We start from the raw sequence: 27,982 nt of genomic DNA, 5'->3' as shown, positions 1-27,982 counted from the left end.
ATGTTACTAAACAGTAACTTATTTCCTTCTCAAATTATTTTAATCATAAAATTAATCAAAGACATTGCAATGTGTCTCTGGGCCTCAATTTATGTTGGATGAGCCAAATATACAAGAAAACTTAAATCTGCCACCCCACCAAGGAATCCATTGCCTTAGGCAAAGTTGCACACGTACTTAAATGCATTCTCCTGGCACCTCCAAGCATCAGTGTTCCAGACTTCTAACAAATAATGTTATAGCATCTTTATTGATAAAACAGATGGATATATCCAAATCTTAAGAATTAGAATGTTATATAAAACCACCTAAAATATAAAAACAAAAAAGAAATAATCTGTCGATGTGCTGCATATGTGATTCTCAATAGGCCCTGGGGGAGGGATGTCACCAGGAGGCAGAGTTCAGCTCATTTCTTCTGTGAGTATTGGGGATATGGCTGGTACAATGTAGGCTAAATAGAAGGTAGCTTCAGGACCGGCAGGAAGTTCCTCTGTGCCTATGGGCATTCCAGACTATTACTGACTTAACCATGGCTCCCCCAGGTTGCAGGGAGGAACTCAGAGTACCAAGGGGCAGGGGGACAGGAGGAATTGCCCCCACCAGCACGCCTATCCCTCAGGTTCTCCTTCTACTACCCACAATATTCATGGGATGTCAGTGGACTCCACACACAGAGTGGGAAAGAAAAGAGCTTATCTCTGCTTATTCAGCCAGGAACAGCCTTGATTCCTTTCCCTCTAAATGAGTATGGGTGGGAGGCATGTCCAGAAAAGCCTAGAACTTTCTGAATCAGAGTTCTTTCAGAGTGATAGGGAACACTGGTCATTTTTGTTTCAAATAATGAACCGTAAAAACTCTTCTTGGATAAAGGGTGCCTGGAATTCAAGGTCTCATGCCTCTTCCATTAGGTGAACTGGCAATGATAGATATTTATTTTCCTCTTGGGGTCACTGTGGTGAGACTGCTTTTGTTCTTTTGGAGCTGAAGGAGCAGCACCCCATGAGGACAGGAAGAGCAGGCTGCAGGGGACAACTGCTTAGTCTCAAGTAGGAGCGCAGGTGGGCACTAGCCTTCTTCACCTTGGCAGAGCCACACCTGGATGCCCAAGGTGGGGGGCTATGCTGCTACTAACATTAATGGCTCCTGTACTTACACTGAATTTTCTTTCTTTTTTTTTTTTTTTGGCAAATATTTCACTGTCAGGCTCACAATATCCCATCAAGCTAAGTAAGGCATATACTGAATCTCCATTCCACACGAGGAACAGGGATGCTGAATGGCATGTCTACAGGGACAAAGCTATTATCGGGTAAAGACACTGCTGGGCCATGCCTTTCTGTGAGCACCTTCCCATCTACCAGCTGAGAAAGGTAAGGTCTTTGCTTTATGCTTAACCTCATTTCCTAAAGATGAATGGAAAGGAGGATGGAAATAAAAACAAAATCTTTAAGTAGTAATTTTAGGATGATGAAGACTTAAGCTTAAAAAATGATACAGGGGTGCCTGGCTGGCTCAGTCAGTACAGCATGTGACTCTTGATCTTAGGGTCATGAGTTCAAGCCCCATGTTGCATATAGAGATTACTAAAAAATAAATAAACTTTAAAAAAAGAAGGTCCAGAAAAAGGGAGAGGTGCCTTTTCATCCCTCACGGAAACACAGACAATTCTGTGCTATTTCAGACGTCTTAAAAATGATGAACTCAGCCTCTGTGGCAACACCTCTGAACACACAATAGGTGTCTGTAGTGTGGAGCTGGAAGATTGCCGCGGATGGTGTGCCCACCCTGGCCAGCCTCTCTGTTGTGCTCAGGGCTCCCCTGCAGCCCTCTGGTCCCAGCTCAGAGCCACAGGGGAGATGGCTGTGCTGCCACCCAGGCAGTGATCGAGCCTTTGTGACAGGCCCCCAGAGCCACCCTCATGCTGCAGCTTGCTCTGAGGCAAATGGGGCTGTGGCAGAGTCCCAGGGCTTTGCTCTATAAACACAGTGCTGGTTCTTGGGGAAGCTGCTGCCACAGGAACATGGCCTCTATTGGTCCCTAATTAGGTAAGGGGAGGGGTGGGATTCACCTCTACTTAAGATTATGAGCATTGGAGAAGTTTTTAAAATTCTTAATTCTAATAATCTAGAAGTTCATTTAAAATAATGGAGGGCATGTCCCCATCTATGTAGGTAAGCTTCCTTTTTTATTTTTTAAAGAACTAATCAATCCTACAAACCTCCAAAACACACATATTTGAGTTCCAGGTACTCATCAATGCCATACTTGGACCCCTCTCGCCCAAGGCCAGATTGCTTCACGCCTCCAAAAGGGCACTCCACAGAGGAGATCAATCCTTCGTTAACGCCAACCATGCCAACTTCCAGTTGCTCTGCTACTCTCCAGATCTGTGCTGGGTCTTGAGAGTAAAAATAACCTGTCATGGAGATAAGGAACATTCAGAGCACGTGGAACAGTCGTTAAAGACATCATGTCTAAAGCTGAGGATGCCACTGGCAACTGGGTCTCATCTGGGGCCTGGGATCCTCCCTGCTCCCACAGGGGGCCCCAAGCTGGTCCTGTCCATGTCTCAGTCTCAGAACCATGGGCTGTAATCGTTCTGCTTCTGATCCACCCTCAGGAAGGCTCGCTTCATCTCCTACCAGGATGCCTCCCCAGCTCCTGCCACCTGCTGCCCAGCCTCTCCCGCACAGCTCTGTGAGATTATTGTCACAGTGTTTGCCCCACCTTCTGCTAACTATAAGGTTAATAACCTCTTTGTGAATACTTGGACCCTCCCCAGTGTGGCCTTGGCCAACATTTTCAGTGTTACCTTCCATCATGCCACTCACCAGCCATCCTCTCCAAACTCTGCAACCAAATTGTCCTCATCCTTCCTTCCTTCCCTCTTAACTTCCTTGGTCCCCTCTGCCCAGAATTTCCCTCCTCCCATCTCTGCAGAAGCAGAACACTGCTCATCACCGATGGCAGCCCACAACGCAGTGCCAGGTGTAGTTCTCTCTGCCCTCATCCGGTCACCAGGGAAGAAAGGCACACTGAGTGAGTGTCCCTGAGGCTCTCCTGCACACATCTCACCCAAGCCTTATGATAACTCTATGTAGGGAGCGTGGGGGAAGGGCCTACATGGTGTGCATGTCCTTCTTCTTGGTATAAATGCTTCCCTTATGCCTGAAGTGGCAGCTCCTGCAGAGCTGTAGCTAGCTGTATGTCTATGTCTCTATCTTTCTCAGTACTTCCCCCACGGTGGAGGCTAAACATCGATTTGCTTAGTGCATTTATGTGCGTACAATGATGTCAGGATAACGGTACACGTTGTGGCCACCCTGACCATCTCTAAACTAAAAGGACGGTGGCTACTCAGGCTGTCTACATGCGTGCTCGTTGCCTCTTTCGCAGTCCCTGGTGCTCTGCCGCTGCCTTGGGTCTGGTTCAGGCCGCCAGGAGCCAGGTGGTCAAATGGAAGACAAGACTTGGAATTTCTAGGCAAGCCTGTGAGGACATGGGACTTGTGTGGCATGTAATTCTCCACCCACAACCTGTGCCACCTCGTCTCTCCTGGTCCCCTCGCTCTCACCAGAGAACTGCCAAATACAAAAGTCCCAGGCAGAGGACCACGAACTTGCACAAACTGACTTGTGCCCCAGGAAGCAGCAAACATATACTCCAATGGCATTTCCTTCTCAAAACCCAGGGTGATGTTTAAAAGGCAAGACCCAGCAGCAGCTCGAGAAATGGTTCGGACCACACCCAGCAGGAAGACCTACCTGCTAGCCCCACGTCAGCCGCGTTAGCGATTGCCACAGCCTCCTCCTCTGTGTCAAATCTGCCAAAGTGAAATGCATTGTCAGCAAACTCTGTAGGGGAGAGTAAAGAAAACTGGCTTGTTTTTCTCCTGTTTTCCCAAATAATGGCAAAGGGTAAATCGCAGTTTTGCAGAGACTCCAGGGCAGAGTATGGAAGAAAACAGCCCCACTGCTCCGCACGTGCTGGCTCCTCTCTTCCAAGAGCACAAACGCAAGCAGGCCGCCAGTAGGAAACCACAGCACATCCAGGCTATCAAACCAAACGCCTTCAAAAAGGATTACTGCTTTTGCTACCTACTGAGACTATATAACAATCAGCAACCACCTTAGAAGCAAGCGTCATGTGGCAGAAAGGCATTGGAGGAAGCCAGAGCCCGAGTCCTGAGTATGTGGCCCTGGGGGCCTGCTCCTACCTGCAATGAAGAGTGCTTGTACCAAAGCCTTGTGCAGTCCCTTTCAGCTTTATCATTTTACTTCTGGAACAAGATCTGAGAAGCATTTTTTCTGGGGCAGACAGCTCTAAGCACCCCAATTCTTTTTTTAAAAAAGATTTATTTATTTATTTATTCATGATAGACACAGAGAGAGAGAGAGAGAGAGAGAGAGAGAGAGAGAGAGGAGGGAGGCAGAGACACAGGCAGAGGGAGAAGCAGGTTCCACACCGGGAGCCCGACGCGGGACTCGATCCTGGGACTCCAAGACTGCGCCCTGGGCCAAAGGCAGGCACTAAACTGCCGAGCCACCCAGGGATCCCCTAAGCACCCCAATTCTTAAATCCAGATATCTGCTGGCAATGAGGGGAACCCTCCTACCACTGTGCTCCTACCACTCTGTGCCCAGAGGAGGGGTGTGGGAAGACCAGGGCCCACTAGTAACAACTTGTCCCCCTCTCTGACCTAATTTAATTATGTAACAACAACCATAATGATATCAGGCAATGTGCTAAGTGCTTTATGCACATTATGTAATTGAAACTGTGTAACTACTCTGCAAAGCAGGTACTAGTTCAATTCCTTTTCCATGCAAGGACCGTTGGGCTCAGACAAGTTAATTCACCCAAGGGTACACAGGTATGAAGCAGCAAAGCCTGAATCTACTGTACACCCAGTTCAACTCCAAAGCCTGCACTCCTAACCACTGCATCCTTCAGGCTCCCTGAAGATGTCAAGTTCACATTCTAGGAAAAAAAAAATTTATTAAGACCAAGAAGACAAAAGTTCTTCAAGTGGTCCATTTTCTCCAGTGGTGGATTAATATGTAAATCTCACTAGCAAGATAGTAACAAAGCCAAGAAAGTAAATGATAAGAGAGACATAAGTGGTGCAAATAGCACCAGGGGCCAGCTCTTCTTGGGAACCTGATGCTGGAGATGCTGGAGCAGAGACAAAGAATCCTAGCTCAAAAACCCTCAATCAGCAACTAGCACCAAAAACACAAGACACTTCCAGAGGCCGAGAGGGTCGTGGGATCCTGACAAGTGGGAGAGAGCTAGGAGCCCCCCCCCCCACCCCACCTTGGAGGAGTGGGAAGGGCCAGAGCACCACGGAGCCTGCAGACTGGAGGGTGACGGAGGGACTGCACCTCCCACACTGTGCCTGCAAATTCAGGTGCTATTGCCTACAGACCTGGGTCCCTGGACTGATGCTACGAGGCTATAGGCAGAAAAGCAGCAGAGCCAGCTCAGAGTGGTGGGGCCCCACCAGAGCTTGAGCCTACCCGGCTTGGTGTGTAGACAATAGCGTGAACAAGAGGCTTCTTCCCTTGAACCACTCTCATTACTCCAGCGGTAACCACAAAATACACCAGGAAGCAAAAAATACCTGGGGCATGGGCAGAAGTGTTGAGACTGGGTTTTCATACTAGAAGCTTCCTTTCCTACGGGTCCAATGTATCAGAATCAGCGCAGACTAAGGCCTAAGCTTTTTACCACAACTCCAAGGCAGATACTACCAGTCAAGGCTGCTAAGAGTTCAAGGAGCTATAGACAAGTTCACAGAGAAAAGGGCAAGACATCTGAGGAGCTCTGAGAAGGAAAAGGATGACAAACCTGTGATGATCTACACAAGAGAAGGCAGAAACACTGGAACAGAATAAAATGTAAGAAATGGATAAGCACCCATAGCAGGGGTATAAGGTGGAATAATGAGGTGAGAACGTCTCACGGGGAAGAACGAACTAGAGGAATCAAGGGTGATAGAGTAACTAAAGGAATGTGGTGGATGGGTTGGGTAGCAGAGGGCACGTATCTGAAGAACAGATGACTCAGCTGGCAGGTGGAGGAGACAGAGTCTCAGGAGGCATCGGGAATGGATGAAAAGGTGCGATGAACAGATAAGCATGAAGAGAAGTGGGGGGTGATGCAGACATGTCACTTCCACAGACTTCCTAGAAGGCCACTAAAGAATGATGGACGAGATAGACACGTTGGATATGAAAAGAAGACATCAAGACTGCAGCATGGAGAGGCTTTTAATGTGCCTCATCAGTAAGACTTAAGAGTGTCAAAGACCGTGAGAAATCTTAACAGCCTCCAAGAGAAAAAATAGATCCCTTTCAAAGGAACAAGAGCTAGACACTAGCTTTCTTGGGTATGATCCTGGAAATAAGTAGACAATGGTATCTTCGCAGTGTTGAATCTAGAATTTTATCCAGGTAAAATTATTATGGACTTCTCAAAGTGAGATAAAACATCACCTAAGAACAGAAAGAGTAAGTTCATTTCCCACTGATTCTTGAAAGAACTCTTTGAGGATGTGTTCCATGGAGAAGAAAATGGAGCTCAGAAGAAAGTAAGAAGGGGAAGGCAAAGGTGAATTTTGTGGTCTAAATAGGCAGTGATAAAAACACACACATATATTTTTCAGAACCATGAATGAAACCTGGCTCTTTGGCTGACACAACACAGCTCTGCCCCTGCAGCCCGGCCTCCCACCCGCAGGGCCTCGAAACAGCATTTGAACTACATTTCTTTCTAGGTGTCCTTCTGTCCTCCTCTTCTCCCATCTTCCCACCGGCAGGGTGATCTTACTTGATAACTGGTGCAAGAGGCCCAAACGTCTCTTCATGAGAGCAGAGCATATCCCTGGTGACATTGCTAAGCAGAGTGGGCTCAAAGAAATTTTTTCCAAGCTGGTGTCGCTTCCCGCCAGTCACAATGGTGGCCCCTTTGGAAACGGCATCACTCACATGTTTCTCTACCTGCATGAAGAGAAAAAGAGGAGCCTGGGAAAGCTAGCTTGAAGATGATATAATCTGTTAGAATGTTAAATCTGCAGAAAACTGTGTTTGCTTTCTTTTTCTTAAAAAATAGATTGAGAATGACATGCTCTTGTTCCTTCTAGGTAGAAAGACCAAATATGCAGAGACACCAAAGCAGGAAAAGGGTACGTGGCATGTGCAATGCCACCTTCTCCTCCTCTTAGATTTTCTGCTGTTTGATCTTATGATTTGTGGAAGGATCTAGCATGGCCTGATGTCCTTCTGGGCCTGACACTCTGTGGTTTTCCTGGGATTGTTCTTTGCACTCTTGAGTTAGCTCCAGGTTCTTGGGTGCCATGTTGTCTTCTTGGCTTTCATTCTGTTCTAATACATTCTCAAGTGGTTGTTTCAAGAAAAGTACACTGAAAACACGTACTTCCAATTTTCCGACAATGCATGTGTGATGTCTTACCTTATGTTGGCTGGTGACAGAATTGTAATCCAAAATCATTTTCCTTCAGAACTCTTGAGTACATGTCTCAGTTTCTAGTGTTGTTAATGAAAAGTCAGTTCAACAATAGTTCTCAGTCCTTGGTGGGTAGCTTACCCTCTCTCTGGAAGCAATTAAAATCATCTTCTATGTTCCTAACATTCCAGTGTTTTAGCAGAATGTATCTGGGGCTTTTTTCTTACATTCTACTAGGTGGTAGGTAAAGTCTTTCCATCCGAAGAATCCTTTTCCCCGGCTCTGACTTTCCATGTTACTTACCTGGTAATGCTACTTCTCTCTCAGTTCTTTCAGAGCGACTATTGCTAAAACGGATACCCACTCACCTCCAGTTAATCTGATTTCAAATTTTCTCATATTTTTTGTCTTTGTTTTTAGCTTTAAATCATAAGAGATCTCCTAGATTTTGTGTTCCATCTTCAGCTGATTTTTAAAAAAAGATTTGACCATCATGTGTTTAATTTCTAAAACCCTTCTTGTTCTCATTGCCTCATTTTCACAGAGCCTGCTTTTGTTTAGAGGTGCTACTTGCTCAAAGCACCTGGAGGATGCTATCGGATTCTCAGAAAATTCCTTTCTGTCCCCAGACTCATCCACTTCTTGAGGGTCGACTGTTCCTCTCATATAAGTGCTGAGCATTTGCCCTAAAGGTGTCATGACTTTTGGTTGTTCACCTTCTTCATTTAGGTGGGTGACATGGGTGGCCTTTGCTGTTTCCAGTCTCTCGCCTAAACAAGAGGGACAACAGCAAGCTCAGGTTTATTCTGACTTGGCAGGCTTCACTTTAGGGACAGCCCCCTTCCCCAAGGGGCAAAAGCAGGAAAGGCTGGCTCCAGTACTCCCACCCTCATTCTTGAAGCTGGAGCCCAACTAGGTAGGCTGTGGTATCTCTTGCCCTGAGCAAATGTCTCTGCTGTCCTGTGTGTACTGGTGGTGCTTATGAGGAGAAATGGTATTGGAACCACCCAGAAAACTATGCAAAATATAACCAGTCAGCACCATGTCTCCCTCACTTCCACTCCTACTCACCCCAGCCACTTCTAGATAGGCCCATCCTATAAATTGGCACCCACTTCCCCTGCAGGCTTTCCCTGGGCATGCCTGGTCTGTGCTGACTTTTCTGTTAATACCACCAGAAGCTCTCCATAGACTCTGGTCCACTGGAGCCCTCTCCACTCCCATTCTCAATGAGATATTCTATGGGATTTCAGGAAAGGTAAATACAGGCTTGGGCACATTCTACCATCCAGACCCACCCTCTTCAAACCCTTGCCCCAACCATGCGCAGAGTCCACCGTCTCCAACAAATCCTCATCAGCCATAATGGCTTACTTCCTAGGACTTACAGCTCTAAAAATAATTATATTTAACATATTTAACAAGGCCCACTTCTTTGCCCCCAAATAAAATATATGCTTTGCCCTTTTCTAGTCATCTTAAATGTCATGTGCAATTTTTCCCCCTAGAACCTACCCTGTGACTGTATGTATACTAAAGCCAACACATGGATGTTTTCAGGAGGTGCTTCTAAGCTCTCCAAAAAAAGAAATCCTTCACCTGTCCTTGCTTGAAGCGCTAGGAAACAGCGCCCTCTAGAGGGCATTGTTTGCATCATCACTTTGGCAAGAACAACAGAATCTCTAGGAGGATGGTCTCCTGGGCCAGCAAATTAGCAAGAGCTGGGGCATTTAAAAAAAAAAAAAAAAAAACAAACCCAGTGCTGAGAATGACTCACACCCAATCCCCTCGGGTAGGACCCAGGCATCTTTAGTTGTGAAAGGCACAGGGTGCGTTGAGAACAGCACTCTGGGCTTGAGCCACAGCTAGTACAGACCCAAATCATCTCCATTGGCCAATCAAGTCCAAAATCCCCTCAAAAATGCTAGTGGTACCAATGGCCACTTACTTAATTTATTTATTTAAGACTTTAGGGCAGCCTGGGTGGCTCAGTGGTTTAGCGTGGCCTTCAGCCCAGGGTGTGCTCCTGGAGACCTGGGATCAAGTCCCGTGTCCGGCTCCCCGCAGGGAGCCAGCTTCTCCCTCTGCCTGTGTCTCTGCCTCTCTCACGAATAAATAAATAAAATATTTTTTTAAAAAAACTTTATTTATTCGTAAGAGACACAGAGAGAGAGGCAGAGACACAGGCAGAGGGAGAAGCTGGCTCCCTGCGGGGAGCTGGACACGGGACTTCATCCCAGGACCCCAGGGATCACAACCTGAGCCAAAGGCAGATGCCCAACTGTTTGAGCCACCCAGGCGTCCCCCAATGGCCACTTTAATGCATGTTCTCTATTAGGGCAATCCCAAGGCAATAACTACAGAGTTCTGTCAAACCTTGATGCATCCCTTGGCTCCCACTGGCTGAGGCACAGACATGGGTTCAGATGACATGGCTGCCCACTGAGTCTAGGCAGTGCTAGAGTTCTTGGTCCTCAGGTAGCCAAAGAACAGGCAGGCTGTGCATCCAAGCTGGGTACTGACCTGACCTTAATTTTGGTTCCTCAGGTGACACCTAGGAGGCTGGCTGTGTCAACTTCTGGCCACCTCTTCTCCCTTCTTTTCCCACACACAGTCCAGCCCCCAATTTCTGTCTGCTTTAAATTATTCTATTAAAATCCTTTCCACTAGTAGAGACTTACCTAAGGAGCACACTGGATGTTCATGTTTTTGTTTTTGTTTTTTGCTTTGGACGTTCATACTATAAGAAAGTTCTTTGTAAGCAATTCTAAAAAGGATTTTGGGTTTTCCCCCTTTATTTATTCAACTCCAGTAGAGTTAACATACAGTGTGGCATTAGTTTCAGTTGTACGATATAGCGATTCAACACTTCTGTACATTACTCAGTGCTCATCACAGTAAATGTACTCTTAATCTCCTTCACCTGTTCCCCCATCCCCCCACCCACCTCCTCGCTAGTGACCATCAATGTGTTCTCTAGAGTTAAGAGTCTGATTTGTGTGTGTGTGTGTGTGTGTGTGTGTGTGTGTGTGTGTGGCTTGTTTGTTTATTCCTTAAATTCCACATGAGTGAAATCATATGGTATTTGTCTTTCTCTGGCTGATGTACTTTACATTATACTCTCTAGATCCATCCCTGTTGTTGCAAATGGCAAGATTTAATTTTTTTTTTTAGTGGCTGAGTAATATTCCATTGTATATATTCCTTCTTTATTAAAAAGGATTATGTTTTAAAAGAGGAAGCTGTTTTATTTTTTTATTTTTTATTATTTTTATTATTTTTTAAAAGATTTTATTTATTTATTCATGAGAGACACAGAGAAAGGCAGAGACACAGGCAGAGGGAGGAGAAGCAGGCTTCCATGCAAGAGCCCGATGTGAGATTCAATCCACCAACTCCGGAGGCAAAGGCAGATGCTCAACCGCTGAGCCACCCAGGCATCCCAGGAAGCTGTTTTAAAACAAGGACAGGGCACCTGAGTGGCTCAGTGGTTGAGCATCTGCCTTTGGCTCTGGTCATGATCTCAGGGTTCTGGGATTGAGTCCTGCATCAGGCTCCCTGCAGGGAGCTGGCTTTTCCCTCTGCCTATGTCTCTGTCTCTCTCTGTGTCTCTCATGAATAAATAAATAAAATCTTAAAAAAAAAAAAAAAAAAAAAAGGACAGAAATCTCACCTATCTAGACTATGACTTTCTGTGAACAAAGAGATCCTTCCTAAAAGCAATCTCCTTTTCTTGCCATCTATAGATCCTGGGCATGGTTTCTGCTATTCCGAATCTCCCTATGAGGATGCTTTTGTCAAGGACTCTTCTGAAAGGGTTTTTGTTTTGTTTTTTGTTTTTTTTGTCAGTGGAAACCAGCATTTCAGCTGAAACTTACATGACTTCAAAAACAAAAGCAGTCTTCCTTTCCTTTTGAGTATTCAAAAAATTAAAGAACTTTGTCTTTTAAGATCCTAATTCCTGAGGCAGCCAGGGATAGAATTATCACCACTATTAGAGAAAACCTAGGAAGGACAGTAGAAGATCTAAACTGACAGATCTCATGGGCACTCAATGTAATGACAGAACTGGAAAAGTTTATGGCCAGATGATGCCACTTAATTTATGGGCAGAAATTCACGTTTTCCTGATTTCACCATTATTTTCAAAACAGCCTTGCTGGGCACTCTACCAAAGTATTTTTTTGCTAGTTAAGCCTTTGATATCAAAACCACGAAATTTAATAGAAAATCAAACAAACTTACCTTTTCTACTGCCTTTTCATCAATTAATGGACCTTGAGTAGTTCTCTCCTCAAATCCATTACCCACACGCAGGTTTGTTTTCATTGCCTCAGCAAATTTCTTCACGAAGGAATCATGAATACCCCTTTGCACCAGGAAACGATTTGAGCAAACACAAGTCTAGACAAAACAAAACCAAACAAAATAAACTCACAGACCAGTTTATCAGAAGCTACTGATCCAACCAATAAACATGTGACTGCTGCTACCTATGTGAATGTGAAAACACTTCCCAAGGTGGCTCTCATCCTGTGTCCAACCTGCCCCGTTCCTCCCCAAGTGGGTGGCACCCTGAAGATAAACGTATTAAGTGCACATTCTTCTCCAACCTCCTCCATAGCTGCCACACCCTGTGGTTAAACATGTAATTAAGTACAAATATCTGTGCAAAAATAAGAAAGCCCCCGACCCAAGTTTTTTCCAATGTGTTAAGTCAAGCCATTATGAAACAAATAGGGAAAGAAAAAAGGAGCATAAAGAACCCCTAACTCGGGGATCCCTGGGTGGCGCAGCAGTTTAGCACCTGCCTTTGGCCCAGGGCGCGATCCTGGAGACCTGGGATCGAGTCCCACGTCAGGCTCCCGGTGCATGGAGCCTGCTTCTCCCTCTGCCTGTGTCTCTGCCTCTCTCTCTCTCTCTCTCTGTGACTATCATAAATAAATTAAAAAAAAAAATTAAAAAAAAAAGAACCCCTAACTCGGGATCCCTGGGTGGTGCAGCAGGTTTAGCGCCTGCCTTTGGCCCAGAGCGCGATCCTGGAGACCCAGGATCGAATCCCACGTCAGGCTCCCGGTGCATGGAGCCTGCTTCTCCCTCTGCCTGTGTCTCTGCCTCTCCTTCTGCCTGTGTCTCTGCCTCTCTCTCTGTGTGTGACTATCATAAATAAAAAAAAAAAAAAAAAAAAACATTAAAAAATAACCCCTAACTCCATGAGAGACAGTGATGCTGCAGCAATAGAGCAGGAGCAGGAAGGAAGGCAGTCAAAGGCTGACATATCCATTAGCTTATTAAACTATTCAAGGTTTGGCTGAATCAGATATTTTGAAAATGGACAAGCTTAAATTATTAAAAAGACCCTTATTTTTTTTCTCTAATTAAGCCTAATATATTTTTTTAAAGATGTATTTATTTTAGAGAGAGAGGGCACACATGTGCAAGCAGGGGGAGAGGGAGAGGGAGAAAGAATCCTCAAGCAGACTCCCTGAGTGTGGAGCCCTATAAGGGGCTCAATTCCAGGACCCTGAGCCGAAATCAAGAGCTGGCCACTCAACCAAATGAGCCATCCAGGTGCTGCTAGACATAATATTTTTTAAATTACAAAATATAATCATATTATAGGAAATGCAGTTATCATTGATAGATTTTCTTCTTCTTTTTCTATTGTTAAAGATTTTATTTATTCATGAGAGACATGGAGAGAGAGGCAGAGACATAGGCAGAAGGAGAAGCAGGCTCCTGATGGGGAGCCTGATGCGGGACTCAATCCCAGGTCCCTGGGATTATGACCTGAGCCAAAGGAAGACACTCAACCACTGAGCCATGTAGGTGCCCCTGACAGATTTTCTTTTTGTCTTTTTTCTTAATCATGTATTTTTCTAATAGAAACTATAGATACTAGGTAGGTATAAATTTTGTGTTCTATGTGTTTTATTGGCTTCAAGTAACATATCTCAAAGTTGTAGCTTTGTAAGTGTAACTGAAGCTTATACACCTTGGCATTTTATGTTTCTAAAGAGAAACACAGGTAATTCTGAAACAACCAAGCTTATTTAAGGTTATATGAAAGGGGAAAAATTAATTACCCAAACTATTTGATATACAGAATATTATACAACATTCTACATTTTTTTTCAAAATATAAACTCTCAGGAGTTTTTATTTTGTCTGTGGAATGCACTTAAAACTACTTATTGATGGTACTCTAAGACAAAGTAAGAATTTTTTTGTAAGAAGCCAAGTTCCTGGTAACAGCTTGGAAAGAGCCTGGGAGACAGGACCCTCAGTCCACAGAGTTAGGACTGTGACCCAAGGATCTAGGACGTCAGGTCAACCAGTCTCTCCAGAGTTCCATTTTCTCGACTGGAAAATGTGAGATTTGTATCAGGTCACTCTGAAGGTCATGTCAGGACTGCCTCTGGAGGTGTGAACTCAGGCCATCACTCTCCCGGGTGACAACCTGGTCACCCCCTGGGCACACTGTACCAAGTGCCTATCTGGCTACCTCCATCCCAGGGACAGTGAGACCCAGGCACAGGGTTTTGAGTTCTTCAAGAACTATCTCAACATTTTCCTACCTTCTCTTCCCTCAGACTGTGGGCCTCAGACCCTAGCTGTTTGGGCTATTTTGTGTCTGAGGAGATGATCTTACCTGTTCTGTACAGAAAAGCCCAATGAAGGGAAAACTATGAAAATAAACAGGTCCAAAGAGCAGGAAGAAAAGAACAATTTGATTAAAAAGTATCTGCTGGGGCACCTGGGTGGTTCAGTGGTTGAGCATGGCCTTTGGCTCAGGTCATGATCCTGGGGTTCTGGGATCGAGTCCCACATCAGGCTCCCTGCTCAGCAGGGAGTCTGCTTCTCCCTCTGCCTATGTCTCTGTCTCTCTCTCTGTATCTCTCATAAGCAAGTAAATAAAATCTTTTAAAAAAATACCTGCTGTTCAGAAAATTCCTCATAGCCTGGGATTACACCTTATTTCCCTTTGGACCCTCTGAGCTGAGAATAGTTGCTGGCAAAAAAGAGGGCCCTGGCTAACTGTTTGCTGAAAAGAACGATGGGAGGAACCGACAAGTTTCCTTGCAAGAGGTGAGATGGATGGTTAAGAGCTTTGTGAAATACACACACACACACACACACACACACACACACCCTGAAAAAACACTGTAGGACTCACCTGTCCAGAGTTCCTAAATTTGGATGCCATGGCCCCTGCTACAGCCTGGTCCACGTTGGCGCTGTCAAATACAATGAATGGGGCATGGCCACCCAGCTCCATGGAAACCCTCTTCACAGAGCCTGCTGCATGGTGCAGCAGTACCTGCAGGCAGAGGACAGACTACGTGAGCACTACACCAGGATCTACCTGGCCTAGTAAACCTTTGTTTTAGATGTTGACCCAGCAGGGAAAAAAGCCAAGAGCACAGTAGTGTAAATGGGATGACAGTTTGCATAAGAACAAGAGGAATAATCATATATATTCATATATGAAGAAGAAACAGGAAGGTTACAAAAAAATAAAAGTCATTACTGACAGAAGAGAGGGAGTCAGGGTCAGGGGGGAGATGAGCCTTCTGAGCATGAGCAAGTTTATACTGTCTTGCTTCTTGAACCATAGAAGCATATTACCTATTAAAAATTGTATGATAATAGGGCTTAAGCATAATATAGGGAAGATAATAAAATCACCCAGAATCCCACAACCCATAGCTTACTACTGATCAAATTTTAAGGTATATTGATCCAGAATTGAGCCACACACAAAGGTTCATATAGATGTACTTTTTTTTTTTTTTTTTTTTTTAAAGAAAACAGAATGGTAGATTTATACAGTTTTTTAACCTGCTTTATCTTCCCCATTAGCCATGCATCTGGAACATCTTAACACATTCATAACACCTTATACCTTCTTCCTTCAGGGCAACACTGTAACGGGAAGATTCTCTCATGGCAGCACATGTGTTTCTAGAACATTCCTTTAGATGCCTGCATACAGTTCCACTGTATGGCTTTTCCATAAACTTATTTAGTCAGCCCCCATCTGTGGGAAATTTAGGTCTCCAATTCCTTGCTAGTCAAAATAACACTGCAACTATTCTCTCAGTATAAATATGTAGAAATAGAATTGCTAGCTCATGCACAATTGTAAAGTTTTCTAAGGAAACAAAAGACCTATTTCTATAAGTACCTTTATACTAAATACAATTTGGGTTCAGTTCTGAGACATCCATTTCAACATCAGTTGTGTGTTTCTGGAACCTTTAATTCTAGATAATGAAAGACCTGTACATTCCAGAACTGAGGCGATACAACAGACAGCTTTCAGCCACTTCACATGCAACAAATCCTGGGTACTCTGGCCACCCCAACTCCTCGGTATCGTCAGAGAGGAGCCTCTGTCATGTCACAGGAAGGGTGAGCAGACATTACTTTATCCAACAGACCTCTTAACACTCTACTGCGAATCTCCCAGAGAGTGATCAAGATGAACTAGAATTTTCGTACTCTATTCAGAGAAAACACCAGAATGACAACTATTTCCTTTGGGAATTAAGTCACGTACCTTTCCAGTAGCTGTTGAGCCAGTAAAGGAAATTTTGGACACTAGAGGATCAGTACAAAGTGCTTCCCCGACTTCCTTGGCCTTCTTCCTAGAGCAGGGAATAACATTGTACACACCTGGAGGAATCCCAGCCTGGTTTGCGAGCTATAGAGAGAAACAGCAAACAGGGGAGCAGCAAATGAGCAAACTGGAAAAACAGAAAAAGGGAAACAGATGTTTTCATTAAAACATAATGGAAAGAAAACTAAGCTCACTTTGGGGACAGAACGGGAATATATTTGGAACTAAAATAAGATCCTTATTCATGCTAAAGTGATATTAAATGTGTTGTCACACATTAAACTATAGCATGACTTTTAATGCCACTTTCTGTTAAAAAAAAAAGAAAAGAAAAGAAAAGAAAAAAACAAAACAAAACAAAAACCTTGGATTTCTTTCCCGAGAAAAATCAGGGGAGGGTTCAAGAAGCTATAGAAGCTGCAAAGGGAGAGAGTGGCCAGGAGACTCCCAGAGCACCTCCTGTGTGCAGGGCAGCGGGCAGACCTTCCTGCAGGGACCTCTGCACCCAGTGGAGACAAGCAGGAGGCCTCACAGGGAGATTGTGCCCAGGCCACACGCCAGGGAAGAGAGGAGCCAGCACACAGACCCCTGCTGCCTCGGCCCGAAACCTGCACTCTTCCTGCAGTGACCCTCTTTGGATCAGGCATATCTGGAATTACAATAGCTCTGAATCTCATTAACAATTAACACTGCTTAAATCTGACTGGGGAGTCTGGGAAGACGGTGGGAATGGCAGTGCTGGACTCTCTCCGAAAACAGGCAAAACAGAGGCAAACCAGAGTATCAAAGACAACATTTACAAGAGTGGATGTAGTGTCAGCAAAGGACAGCTACATCCTTTTATTTTTATTTTTATTTTATTTCTTTATTGCACCACAGTGCTGACCTAAGGTCTGACTGCCCAGGCATCTGCTTCCAACATGCATCTCGAACAAACACATGGCTGGCCACACCACTGAGATAAGGAGCCAGGCAGCCCTCCCCCTGAAGTTTTAGATAACAGAGAGCTGGGCAACTTGCTTTTTTGCCTGACCAGTGGGTACGGACACACCACTGATAGCTGAGAGCATCGGCACATTCAGAAGCCGCAGAAGGAGGCTGTTTGATGGACGGGGTGCGGAGAACCCCAAGCAGCCCACAGGGCAGGCCAACCTGGAACAGCCTCTGTAAATGCCCAGCACAACAGCAGGTGCAAGCCAGAGACTCTGGAGTGAGGACCAAAGGGCATGGAAGGCCAGCCCCAGGAACCATGTAATAAAGGAGGAGACCACTCAGTTCAAGCATGGAAGGGAATGGAGCCAGGAAATCTCGGAGAGCAAGAAAACAAAAGGTACTCTATGAAGTCAGAGACTCAGGCCTCCTTCTAAAAGTTTAGGAAAACTAACTTCAGGGCAGCCCGGGTGGCTCAGCGGTTTAGTGCCGCCTTTGGCCTAGGGTATGATCCTGGAGACCCGGGATTGAGTCCCACATTGGGCTCCCTGCATGGAGCCTGCTTTTCCCTCTGCCTGTGTCTCTGCCTCTCTCTCTGTGTGTCTCTCACGAATAAATAAATAAAATTAAAGAAAAGAAAAGAAAACTAACTTCATATAAAAATCAAGTAAATGCTCAGAAAAATACCCCCACACACACACACAAAATCCCATACAACATTATTAAAAGAAAAATAAGAATAAAGAACAGAAAGCATCCTTGTGGACAACAAAAGCATTCCAGGAAGGCATGCCCCTGAAACAGATCAAAGCTGTAACTTACTATGAAGGAAAATAAATTATTAAAAAAAAAATTGTACCAATATACAAAAGAACAACATGAATCAGGATTAGAGAAATTCTGGAAATGAAGTAAGGGAACACAGGAAAGAATTAGAAATACAAGGACAAACTAATTTCAGAAATGAAAAGCAGGGATGCCTGCATGGCTCAGTCGGTTAAGCATCTGCCTCTTGGTTTCGGCTGAGGTCCTGAGATCAAGTCCTGCACCAGACTCCCTCCTCAGCATGGAGTCTGCTTCTCCCTGTCCCTCTGCTCCTACCCCCCACCCCCTGCCACTGCTCTGTCTCTCTGAAATAAATAAATACAATCTTAAAAAAAAAAAAAGATATGAAAAGCAAACCAAAAGGAATATGAGAACAATGTAATGGATCATACCTTTATGAAAACCAGAAGGTGAAAAAGGTATTTTTAAAGATTAGGAAACGATGAAAGGGATAGGAGAGAGTGATGAAAGAGACTGACCACGTGGATAACAGGAGTTCCTGGAGAAGTAAACCGACCAAGGGTAAAGAACAGATCCTAGAAACTTCCCAGAAAGGAAGCTCTCAAAGCAGACATCAGTTAGGCACAAACGCATAGAAGCCAACATGAAGAGGCCACCGTTGACCAAGAATGGAACGATTGGAGCTTCATGAAAGACAATAATTACAAGGTACTGAAACTCATCAAATACACTAAAATTCATTAGCATGCAATGATACTTAAAAAACAAACGAATTGGTGACCGTCAGCAGATGGTAGGAATAGGTTATTAATTCGAGAAACTGGTAAATAGAAGGAATCAATCTATGTACCCTGCCTTTTCTACATGAACTTTCTGCTGGTGACCAAATAGCAGATCACGGGAGGGTCTGTGTTACAGAAGTGGTCTAGGGAATAAAGGAAATAGAAATGAAAGACTCTAGGGGATGCCTGGCTGGCTTAGTCTCTAGAGCGTATGACTCTTGATCTCAGGGTTCTGAATTCAAGCTCCATGTTGGGTGTAAAGATGATTTAAAAATAAAGTCTTAAAAAAATTAAAGAAATGAAAGCATTCCAAGATCATGATTTCTGTAACTCCAGACGGGGAGCACTGACCAGCAACCCTGCCAATATCATGACAAGAGACAACTCACTGTATGTGCCTCCTGACAAAAGGATGCAAGGATCCTGAACCCACGTCTGACGAAGTCTGGATGAAGTTTATAGGGGTTTTTAAAACTGTGATCCTGGGCACCCCGGGTGGCTCAGCGGTTTAGCGCCTCCTTCAGCCCAGGGCGTGATCCTAGAGACCTGGGATCGAGTCCCACATCAGGCTCCCTACATGGAGCCTGCTTCTCCCTCTGCCTGTGTCTCTGCCTCTCTCTCTTTCTCTGTCTCTCATGAATAAATAAATAAAATCTTAAAAAAAAAATAAAAATAAAAATGTGATCCTGAGCCTTTCCAATCTCACAGGTATGTGTTTCCAAATAAATTGCATAAGCAGGAAGGGTCTACTGGTCATAAATTGGTACTGGTTCTGAATACTATAATTTGTAGGAAGCACACCACTAACTATATGTAGGCCTAGGGAGTCTAATAATATGCTAACTTACATACATTGTACAGATTTAAGAATTATCTCAAGGAAAACTATTAACAGTTCGTATTTTAAAAAGCCGTCCAGGGATCCCTGGGTGGCACAGCGGTTTGGCACCTGCCTTTGGCCCAGGGCGCGATCCTGGAGACCCGGGATCGAATCCCACATCGGGCTCCCGGTGCATGGAGCCTGCTTCTCCCTCCGCCTATGTCTCTGCCTCTCTCTCTTTCTCTCTCTGTGACTATCATAAATAAATAAAAAAAATTTAAAAAAATAAAAAATAAAAAAAATAAAAATAAAAAAATAAAAAGCCGTCCATTTGGTTAACGTTTCCATAGTACTATTTGCCTCTGAAATAAGGTGCCGTTGGGGGAAATGCCCTGTAGGAGAGGAGCTTCCAGTCCCTGGGTCTGGAGCCACACCAGGCCCCTAAGAGCCCAGAAAGGCAAACGCAGTAACTGTCGCTGCCTTCTGGAAGCTCCACCAGCTGACCCTGGGGTGAAAGACAGTGGCACAGAGACTCAAAGGAGGAAGAGGTCCCAGCCCAGAAAGGAGGTAACGAGGCCAGCAACTGACACCCACACTCAGCGTGGCTCTCACAGCATGGAAGCCCTCCAACATTTCTGAGTGCCTCCTAGGTCCAGGCACTGTGCCAGGCTTGGGCATACAGCAGTGAACAAAGCAGATGCAAGTGGCCATCTCTGTGGAGCTTACATTCTAATGTAACTGAGACAGCAGGTATGTCAAGTGGCCCTAGTGCTAAGGGAAGAAGAACAAAGCAGAGAAGGGGATCAGGGGCATGGGAGTGAGAGGCTGTGCTTTTCCAACAGGGTGGCCCATGAAGCCTCCCTGAAAAGGTGGCATTTGGGTGTGCCAGGGGAAGAACTTTCTGGAAGAAGACAAGGCAGGTGTAGAGCTGAGTCGGGGTAAGCCTGGTGGGGTGGCAGGGGCCAGAGAGGCCGGAGCAGAGGGGTCTGGGGTTTTGGAGTGACAGGTAAGGTAAGGGCAGAGGGGGATTAGGGTCTGGAGGGTGGCATCTTACAGGGCCTTGGAGGGTACTGTAGGAAGTCTGGACTTTGAGGGACATGAAAGGCCATTGGAGAGTTGTGGGTTGTTTGTTTTGTTTTTTTAAAGATTTTCTAAAAATAAATAAATAAAGATTTTCTCAGAAAGCGCACAGGCGGGGGGGGGGGGGGGGAGGGGCAGAGGTAGAGAGAGAAGCAGACTCCCTGCTGAGCAGGGAGCCTCACACGGGAGGAGATCCAGGACCCTGGGATCATGTCCTGAGCTGAAGGCAGACACTTAACCGACTGAGCCACCCAGGCGCTCCCTCACTGGAGAGTTTTAAACAGAAGAATGGCGAGATCTTCCTGAATGTTGATTGAACTGGAGAAAGGAGAGGTAAATAAGAGGTTCCCTACATGTGAGAGATGCCCACACTTTAGTTGTATGCCTGCCTAATTAATAAAACTAATGGACAGATACTATTTTTAGGGCAGCCAAAAACACATATTGTCTACAAATGTCAGAAAATCCCCCATTCACTGTTTTTTCTAAACATCTAACTTAGGGGTGCCTGGGTGGCTCTGTCAGTTAAGTGTCTGACTCTTGATCTCAGCTCAGGTTTTGATCTCAGGGTTGTGACTTCAAGCCTCACATAGGGCTTCACACTGAGTGTGGAGCCTACTTAAAAAAATAAAATAAAGGGACACCTGGGTGGCTCAGCGGTTGAGTGTCTGCCTTCAGCTCGGGGTGTGATTCTAGAGTCCTAGGATTGAGTCCCACATTGGGCTCCCCGTAGGGAGCCTGCTTCTCCCTCTGCCTATGTCTCTGCCTCTCTCTCTCTCTCATGAATAAATAAAATCTTTAAAATAAATAAATAAACAAAACAAACAAACTGACTTAAAATAATTCCTAGTAAATTAAAACACCATCCAGGGTGAGGTGTAGCCAAAGAAGGAGGCTTCAAATCTGCTTCTTTCTGCCCTGAATAAATAATCCTCACTTGGCTTTGTCAGCTCTGCACACACAGGGGTGGGGGGATACTCACCTCGGCCAGGGCCAGGGCAGAGAAGGGCGTGTGTTCAGCAGGTTTCACCACGACGGTGCAGCCAGCTGCCAGGGCGGCCCCCACCTTCCGGGTGATCATGGCACTGGGGAAATTCCACTGGGGTCAGAGAGCACAGAAAGTATGAGAGAGGGCAGGCTGCCCCACAGTGCACAAGAAGGCAAGTCAGGAAGTCATTCAACAAATTCCATTGCATAAACGGACTCTCATAAAGTAGTGCTCCAGCTCCTGCTCAGGTGAGCTCAGAACACCTGACACCTGTCAACTCCAGGGGCTCTGCAGACAAAGGCTCGTAAAGACAGGAAACCTTTCCAGAATTTAAAACAGTACAAGACTGTCCACTCCGGGACTTGGCAAACTTTGTAAGGGGCCCGATTGTAAATATTTGGGTTTTTAGGGATGTACAATTTGTCAAAACCACTCCCTGGTTCTAAAGTGCAGGCAGCCACAGACTGTATGTATCGGAACGGGCATGGCTGTGTCCCAGTAAAACTTTATTTACAAATACCGGCAGCAGGCTGGATTGGCCCTGAAAGCCATAGTTTGCTGGCCCTTTGGGAGAAAACATTAGTAAAGGTAATTTTGGAAATGGCAGATGATTACTTCCTTCTATTTACAGATAGACACGTGTAGGTATCTCCATATCTATATTAACAGTTTTTATTTTGACAAATACTTGCAGAGTGCTTCTTCTGTGTGAGGCACTACTCTCAAGCACTTTTAAATTAAATTATAATTAATTAAGTCCTCATCCTGAGCCATTGAGGTATTATTAGACTGTGGAATAATGAGGACATTACTTTGGGGAAGCTGAGAGCAGCTCAGTAACTTGCCTGAGCTTATGCAACTAGTGAACAGTGAGCTTCAAGTCGCACCCAGTCAGTCAAGGCTAAGGGGGTGTCTGTCTGTAACTGTGCCGAGCCAGGACAGAACAGCAGTCTCAAGACCAGCTGGCACTGTAGAGGACTTGACAGGGGACCTCACAGATGGGCTCATAAAAGGCGGGTCACCAAGAGAGAGCATGCCCCACAAGCATGCTGCAGCTCCACCCAGTCAGACACAATATTGTATTTGAAAACCGTTTCACCTCCAGAACCTGGCCCAGTGCCTGCTGGTAGGCACGCTAATGCTTTGCTGTTGATGATAATCATAAATTAAGCATAAAATTTTCCCCAAGCCACAGCACATTAAATGCGTCATATCTTAAGTCTTAAAAAAAAAAAAAAGATCATTTCCAATGGGCCAGGCACTGCCTAGAAGCAGCAGCTTTAATGCCACGTCAGAGCAGCCCCTGGGTCCTGCTGTGGGTCATCCCACTGCTGCAGGCAACAGGACACAGGCGTTCACACTCCCACCTGCACCTGGCTATCACAGAGGACCAGGAAACAGTCCTCTGCAGGCAGCAAAGGAATCAGGAAAGAAGACAGGTGCCAGAGCCAGTGGGGGAAGCACGCCTCTTCACAAGAAAGAATGAGCTGTCATTCTTGTCCCAATCCCTGCTCCACCTCCTACCCCAGGGCCTCGCCTGTCCTGCCAGTGCACGCACCGGGGTGATGACTGCGGCCACCCCAAGGGGCTGCTTGAGGACCAGGGCCCGCTTTTCTTTGGCGGGGGTGTAGATGACGTCTCCGTAGATGCGGCGAGCTTCTTCAGAAAACCACTCTAGGAAGAGGGCGGAATAGACGATCTCCCCCTGCGCCTCCTTCAGCGGCTTCCCCTAAATGGAGTCAGAAAAGGACAGTGTGCTGCCTTCTAACAACAAAAGCATGACTCTGCACATCGCAGTTCTCCAGGCTGCACGCACAGCAGACGAGTCTCTCATTACAAAACCCCAAGGTTGTTGAGAAACTCGCGACCCTGGCGGGAGTCTTAGAAAGCCGGCAGGTGGTGACAAAAACAAGCGGGCCGCCACCCACACCACAATCTTGTCTGGATCCCCGACAGCGAGAAGGGTGGCGTCACACTTGTTTCTCCTTCTGACATCTTCTCATCTTTCCTGCTGTAGTCATTATTACAGTTACGGAGCAACCACCGGCACGTTTTAATCGTACAAAAACGAGAAAAAAATCACAATCACAGAGAAAACGTTTGGCATGGTGGGAAAGCATTACTTAGAGTTCCACTCAGTCTCTGTCTCCAGTAGTAGTAGTATTACTATTTCCCCACCCCCTGCCCACCTCCCCTCTGGCAACACCAGTTTGTTTTCCGGATATAAGAGTCTGCCTCTTTTTGTCTTTTTCTTTTTGTTTTATTTCTTAAATTCCAGATAGGAGTGAAATCATATGACACCTGTCTTCCTCAGGATGACTTATGTCACTTGGTATAATACCATCTAGCTCCATCCATGTTTTTCGTACATTAGTCAGGGGTAGAACATACAAACTGTTCCAGCAAAATGAGGGCCTGGCTTCACTAGACACAGCTGGTGCCTGGCACAATGATTGGTTGATATCTGATCATTAGGCAAGGAATTGCCTTTTTTTTTTTTTTTTTTTGTGGCTGCAGATCAGCCCTGACATCAGCCCTAGTCTTCTGAGCTAGAGCCTGAGCACTCCGGACAGTTTCTTAGGGAAGCAGGTTAGCACCCCGGACTTACACTTTCAGCTGTGATTATCTTGGCAAGGTCATCCTTATTTTGCATCATTAAGTCATACCATTTCCGAAGCAGCGAACTCCTCTCCTGGGAAGGAAATAAAAACAGCAAAATAAATACAAAATAATCTTCCGTGTGTTCAGGTGGTTGCTGCATGGTCTCTCACTCAGGGAGACACACACTGACCTTTCTTCTTCCTAACTGAGGCATAAAAGACCTTTCTTTGATAAGCAATAAGGAAGATTCCATTCCAAGTTGCATCTAAAGGGGTGTCTTGAGTCATAAGTGGTAAAAGAGAAACGGAGACTTCTGTCAAAGAGTGCAAAGATGGATTATCCCAGCACACACAGCTAGCTACAGATCCTTGGTCACCGTGTACACCAGCAGGCAGGGATCCAGGACCACAGGCCAGTGCTTACTCTGGGCGAGAGAGGAAAGACTCAGCTCTAGGGGGCCTGGCCTGGAGGAATAAATCAAAGATCTGAGCGCACACACACACACACACACACACACACACACACACACACAAGATCTGAGCACGTGGCCTGCCTCACACAAAGCCCACGCTTCGGCTGAGAGAGAATGAGAGAACACGGAACAGTGTGAGAAGCACAGGAATGCAAAGTAGATCCCACTTGCTGGCAGAAAACACAAGGTCCCGGCCAAACATCAGGAACCAGGGTTGGGGGCAACAGGCGGCCCTCAGGAGGCACGCCCCGTGTTAGGGGTTAATGGTGTTCAAAACAGACATGCTGCTATTCCAACCCTCAGAACCACAGAAGGTGGCACTATTTGGAGATAGGGTCTTTACAGGCAATCAAGTTAGCATGAAGTTCCATTTTTAATAAATTTAAAAGTTTTGAAGTTTTGTTAACTAAAATTAGGGTGTGCCCTACTCCAACATATAAAGGAGGGATCCTTGTAAAAAGAGGGACCTTAGACACAGAAACAGGAATGCACAGAGGGAAGATGATGGGAGCAGGGGACACAGGGAAAAGACAGCCAACTACAAGTCAAGGACAGAGGTCTGGGGCAGATCCGTCCCTCGGAACCCCCAGAAGGAACCAGCCCTAGACTTTGGACTTTGAGCCTGCAGAACCGAGACATTGTGTTTCAGTTGTTTAAACCATCAGATTTGTGGTACTTTGTTATAGCAGCCCCAGGAAACTCCTGCGGTCTTTGTGAGGAACCATGTGTGTGGGACTCCCATAGGGAGGCTTGGGGTGCATGGGGTCCCGTGGGACTCAAGGCCCACCTGAGCAGAGACACATGGTGGATGGTGGACTCTGAGCCTCTCAGCTGGGACGCAGATGAAACCTCTGCCTCAGAGAGCCACCGAAAGGACTAGGTAAAGCACCCATAAAGCACCCAGTACAGTACTCAGCTGTGGCAGGCACCCTAATGGCCCTCAGAGACATCTTCATCCTAATCCCTGCAGCTTGTGAATTTGTTCCCTTACCTGGCAAAAGGGATTTTACAGATGTGATTACGTTAAAGATCTTGAGCTGAGAAGGTGATCCTGAACCATCCAGTGGGCCCACTGTAATCACAGAGATCACTATATGAGGGAGGCAGGTGGGTCAGAGTCAGAGAAGGTACCAGCAGCAGAGGTTGGAGTGATGAGGGCGGCCTCTAGAAACTGGGACAGGGGTCCCTAGGGTTTCCAGAAGGTACACAGCACTGCCAGCACATTTTGGACTTCTGACTGCCAGAACAGTAAGAGAATGAATTCGTGTTGTCACGTTGTTTTACGTCACTAAATTTGTGTTAATTTGTTACAGCAGCTGTCAGTAACTAATACATTAGCTTATCAAGCTTGTAAATATCCATTTTCTCTGAGATCTTCCGGGAGTTCACAAGGTGGGAAACAGGGGGTCCTCAAACACGAACAAGAAAAATGTGAGGCAACACAAAAAAATGTTGACGGGAAGGGTGAGGCGAGGCCTATGGGCCCATGCTGCAGCTCAGAGAAGGGAGGACGGCGTAAGGCTGTGTGCTCTGATGGGCCCAATGGCAGGAGCAACAGGTGAGCTAGACCACAGGAGCTGGGGGGTGGGGGGAGGCAGGGAAGGGAGCAGGGAGGACAGCCAGGCTTGGGGTCAAGAGGGGTGGGCCAGAGCTGCTCTACAAGTGGCACCAGAGCCCGCCTCTCCTCGCTCACAGGTGGACCTGGCTTCCTTGGGAAAGCTCAGCCCACTGCTTACTCAGCAAGACTCTCCAAATCCTTCCAACAAGGAAGGTTCTACTGAGAAGGCTCCAGCTCCTGCAGGACAAACTGATGCACATTAATTTTCCAGGGCGCTGATGTGAGGTGTGACGTGAACACCAGGTGACAGTGTCCGTGAGCAGTCCTGGCAGCACCAGCCCTCCAAACCCCTGGAGCAGAGACCGGGCTGGAGAGCTTCCTGGACAACCTGTAACACCCCCAGTTCCTCATCCCCTCCCCGGGGGGGGGGGCCTGCTGGTTGCTCCTTCCTTCCCGTGGCTATGGCCTAAAGCCCTGGGGGGTCCTGGCTGGCCCCTCCTCCTCTCACACGCTAACATCCCGGGGGCCTCCAGTTGACTCCTCCTGCGGAGCACCCTGCTTCAAGCAGCCGCCCTGTGAGCTCCGTCCCTGCCAGCGCCCTCTCAGGGGCCTCTGTCCCCACCACGCCCCCCCCCCCCCCCCGCAGATGCTCCATGTGTGGCCAGAGTGCCCTTTCCAGATGCAGGCCTGACCACAGCTCTGCTTGGAACCCGGGAAGGGCGCCCTACCTCCCTCGGCGTAAAACCCACGTCTACACCTGCCCCTGGATCCAGCTTGTCCTCCGGTTACTACTACCGGCCTCCCGATCCTCCCTGCTGCTCTACAAACGGGTCAGGCGTGCTCCTGATTCACGAATCTTGCTCCAGCTGACTTCCCTCTTCCCTTCATCTCTGCAGCTCCCGCCCTAATGAGGCTACCCTGTGTGCCGGGGGGCCCCACCCCACTCACAGGTTCACGTCCTAACCCCCAGGATCTCCCAACAGGGTCTTGAAAGAGGCTATCGGGGTTAACCGAATAGGGTCCCTGATGGGGGTCTTCATCCAATACGCCTGGTGTCCTTACAAGGAGAGGTGGGGGCACGGAAGGGGCGCGGAAGGTCGAGCGCGAAGGCCATCGAAAGCCCAGGAGACCTTAGGGCACGGCAGGCTCCCCAGGCGGGCAGGGCCCTGGAGGACGCCGTCCTGTCCGCTGGAGGCTGGGGCGGCCGGGGGGGGGGGGGGGGGGGGGGGGGCGCTCGCAGGTCCCTCGGGGCCGGGCCCCTCCCCGCTCCCCGTGCCCTGGGGTGACCGCGCGGCCGGGGGGGGGGGGGGGGCGCGCTCGCAGGTCCCTCGGGGCCGGGCCCCTCCCCCGCTCCCCGTGCCCTGGGGTGACCGCGCGGGGGGGGTGCAGGGGCCGCGCTCCAAAGTCCCCGTGGGTCGCCTCTGTTCCGGCGTCCACGACCGTGTGCCCCGCAGGCCGAGGCGCAGCCCCCGCTTTCCGCACGCGGCGTCCCGGGCCCCGAGCGCGCTCACCTTGGCCGAGGCGCCCCTCCAGCCGCGGAAGGCCTCGTGGGCGGCGCGCACCGCGGCTCGGGCCTCGCGCACCCCGCAGTCGGCCACCAGGCCCAGCTCGGCGCCGCTGGCCGGGTCGTGCACCGGGAAGGCGGCGGCGGCCGGGAGCCAGCGGCCGCCCACGAAGCCGTCGGTGCGGAGCAGCGCGGCGCACAGGCCGGCCGGGCCCCCGGCACAGCGGCGGGGCTGCGCGGGGCGGCGGGGGCGCGGGGCTCGGCCCGGGAGCCGCAGCCAGGTCGCCATGGCCCCGGCGGACGCGGCGGGAAGCGGGAGGGCGGGGCGAGCGCGCGCCCGAGCGCCCCGGGCTGGCGGCGGGAGGAGC

At 47.4% G+C, this 27,982-nt stretch overlaps 1 protein-coding gene across 1 annotated transcript; it reads right to left on the bottom strand.

Annotated features, from left to right (window-relative positions):
- Window positions 1–21: 21 nt before the first annotated feature.
- ALDH5A1 (aldehyde dehydrogenase 5 family member A1) lies at window positions 22–27,903 on the bottom strand. Its single transcript, XM_038583971.1, has 10 exons — window positions 27,622–27,903; window positions 24,088–24,171; window positions 23,038–23,208; window positions 21,474–21,590; window positions 16,034–16,177; window positions 14,648–14,791; window positions 11,716–11,874; window positions 6,835–7,004; window positions 3,768–3,826; window positions 22–2,419 (listed from the first exon to the last, which is right to left on the bottom strand). Exons 1-10 carry the CDS (start codon window positions 27,901–27,903, stop codon window positions 2,214–2,216), a joined length of 1,536 nt encoding a protein of 511 aa, XP_038439899.1. The 3' UTR covers window positions 22–2,213.
- Between the last annotated feature and the right edge of the window lie 79 nt (window positions 27,904–27,982).

The sequence above is a fragment of the Canis lupus genome, chromosome 35, assembly GCF_011100685.1.
Source record: "Canis lupus familiaris isolate Mischka breed German Shepherd chromosome 35, alternate assembly UU_Cfam_GSD_1.0, whole genome shotgun sequence".
Lineage (NCBI taxonomy): Eukaryota > Metazoa > Chordata > Mammalia > Carnivora > Canidae > Canis > Canis lupus.
Note: the sequence above shows the minus strand (reverse complement) of the source record. Positions and strands in the feature narration are given on the sequence as shown.

Excerpts from the sequence above, each read along its gene's own strand:
- ALDH5A1 (XM_038583971.1), bottom strand. The coding sequence starts at position 27,903 with ATGGCGACCTGGCTGCGGCTCCCGGGCCGAGCCCCGCGCCCCCGCCGC. Across the intron at positions 11,875-14,647 it reads AATTTAGGAACTCTGGACAG|ACTTGTGTTTGCTCAAATCG; the intron begins GTGAGTCCTACA and ends TGTTTTGTCTAG. Across the intron at positions 7,005-11,715 it reads ATGAAAAGGCAGTAGAAAAG|GTAGAGAAACATGTGAGTGA; the intron begins GTAAGTTTGTTT and ends CTCTTCATGCAG.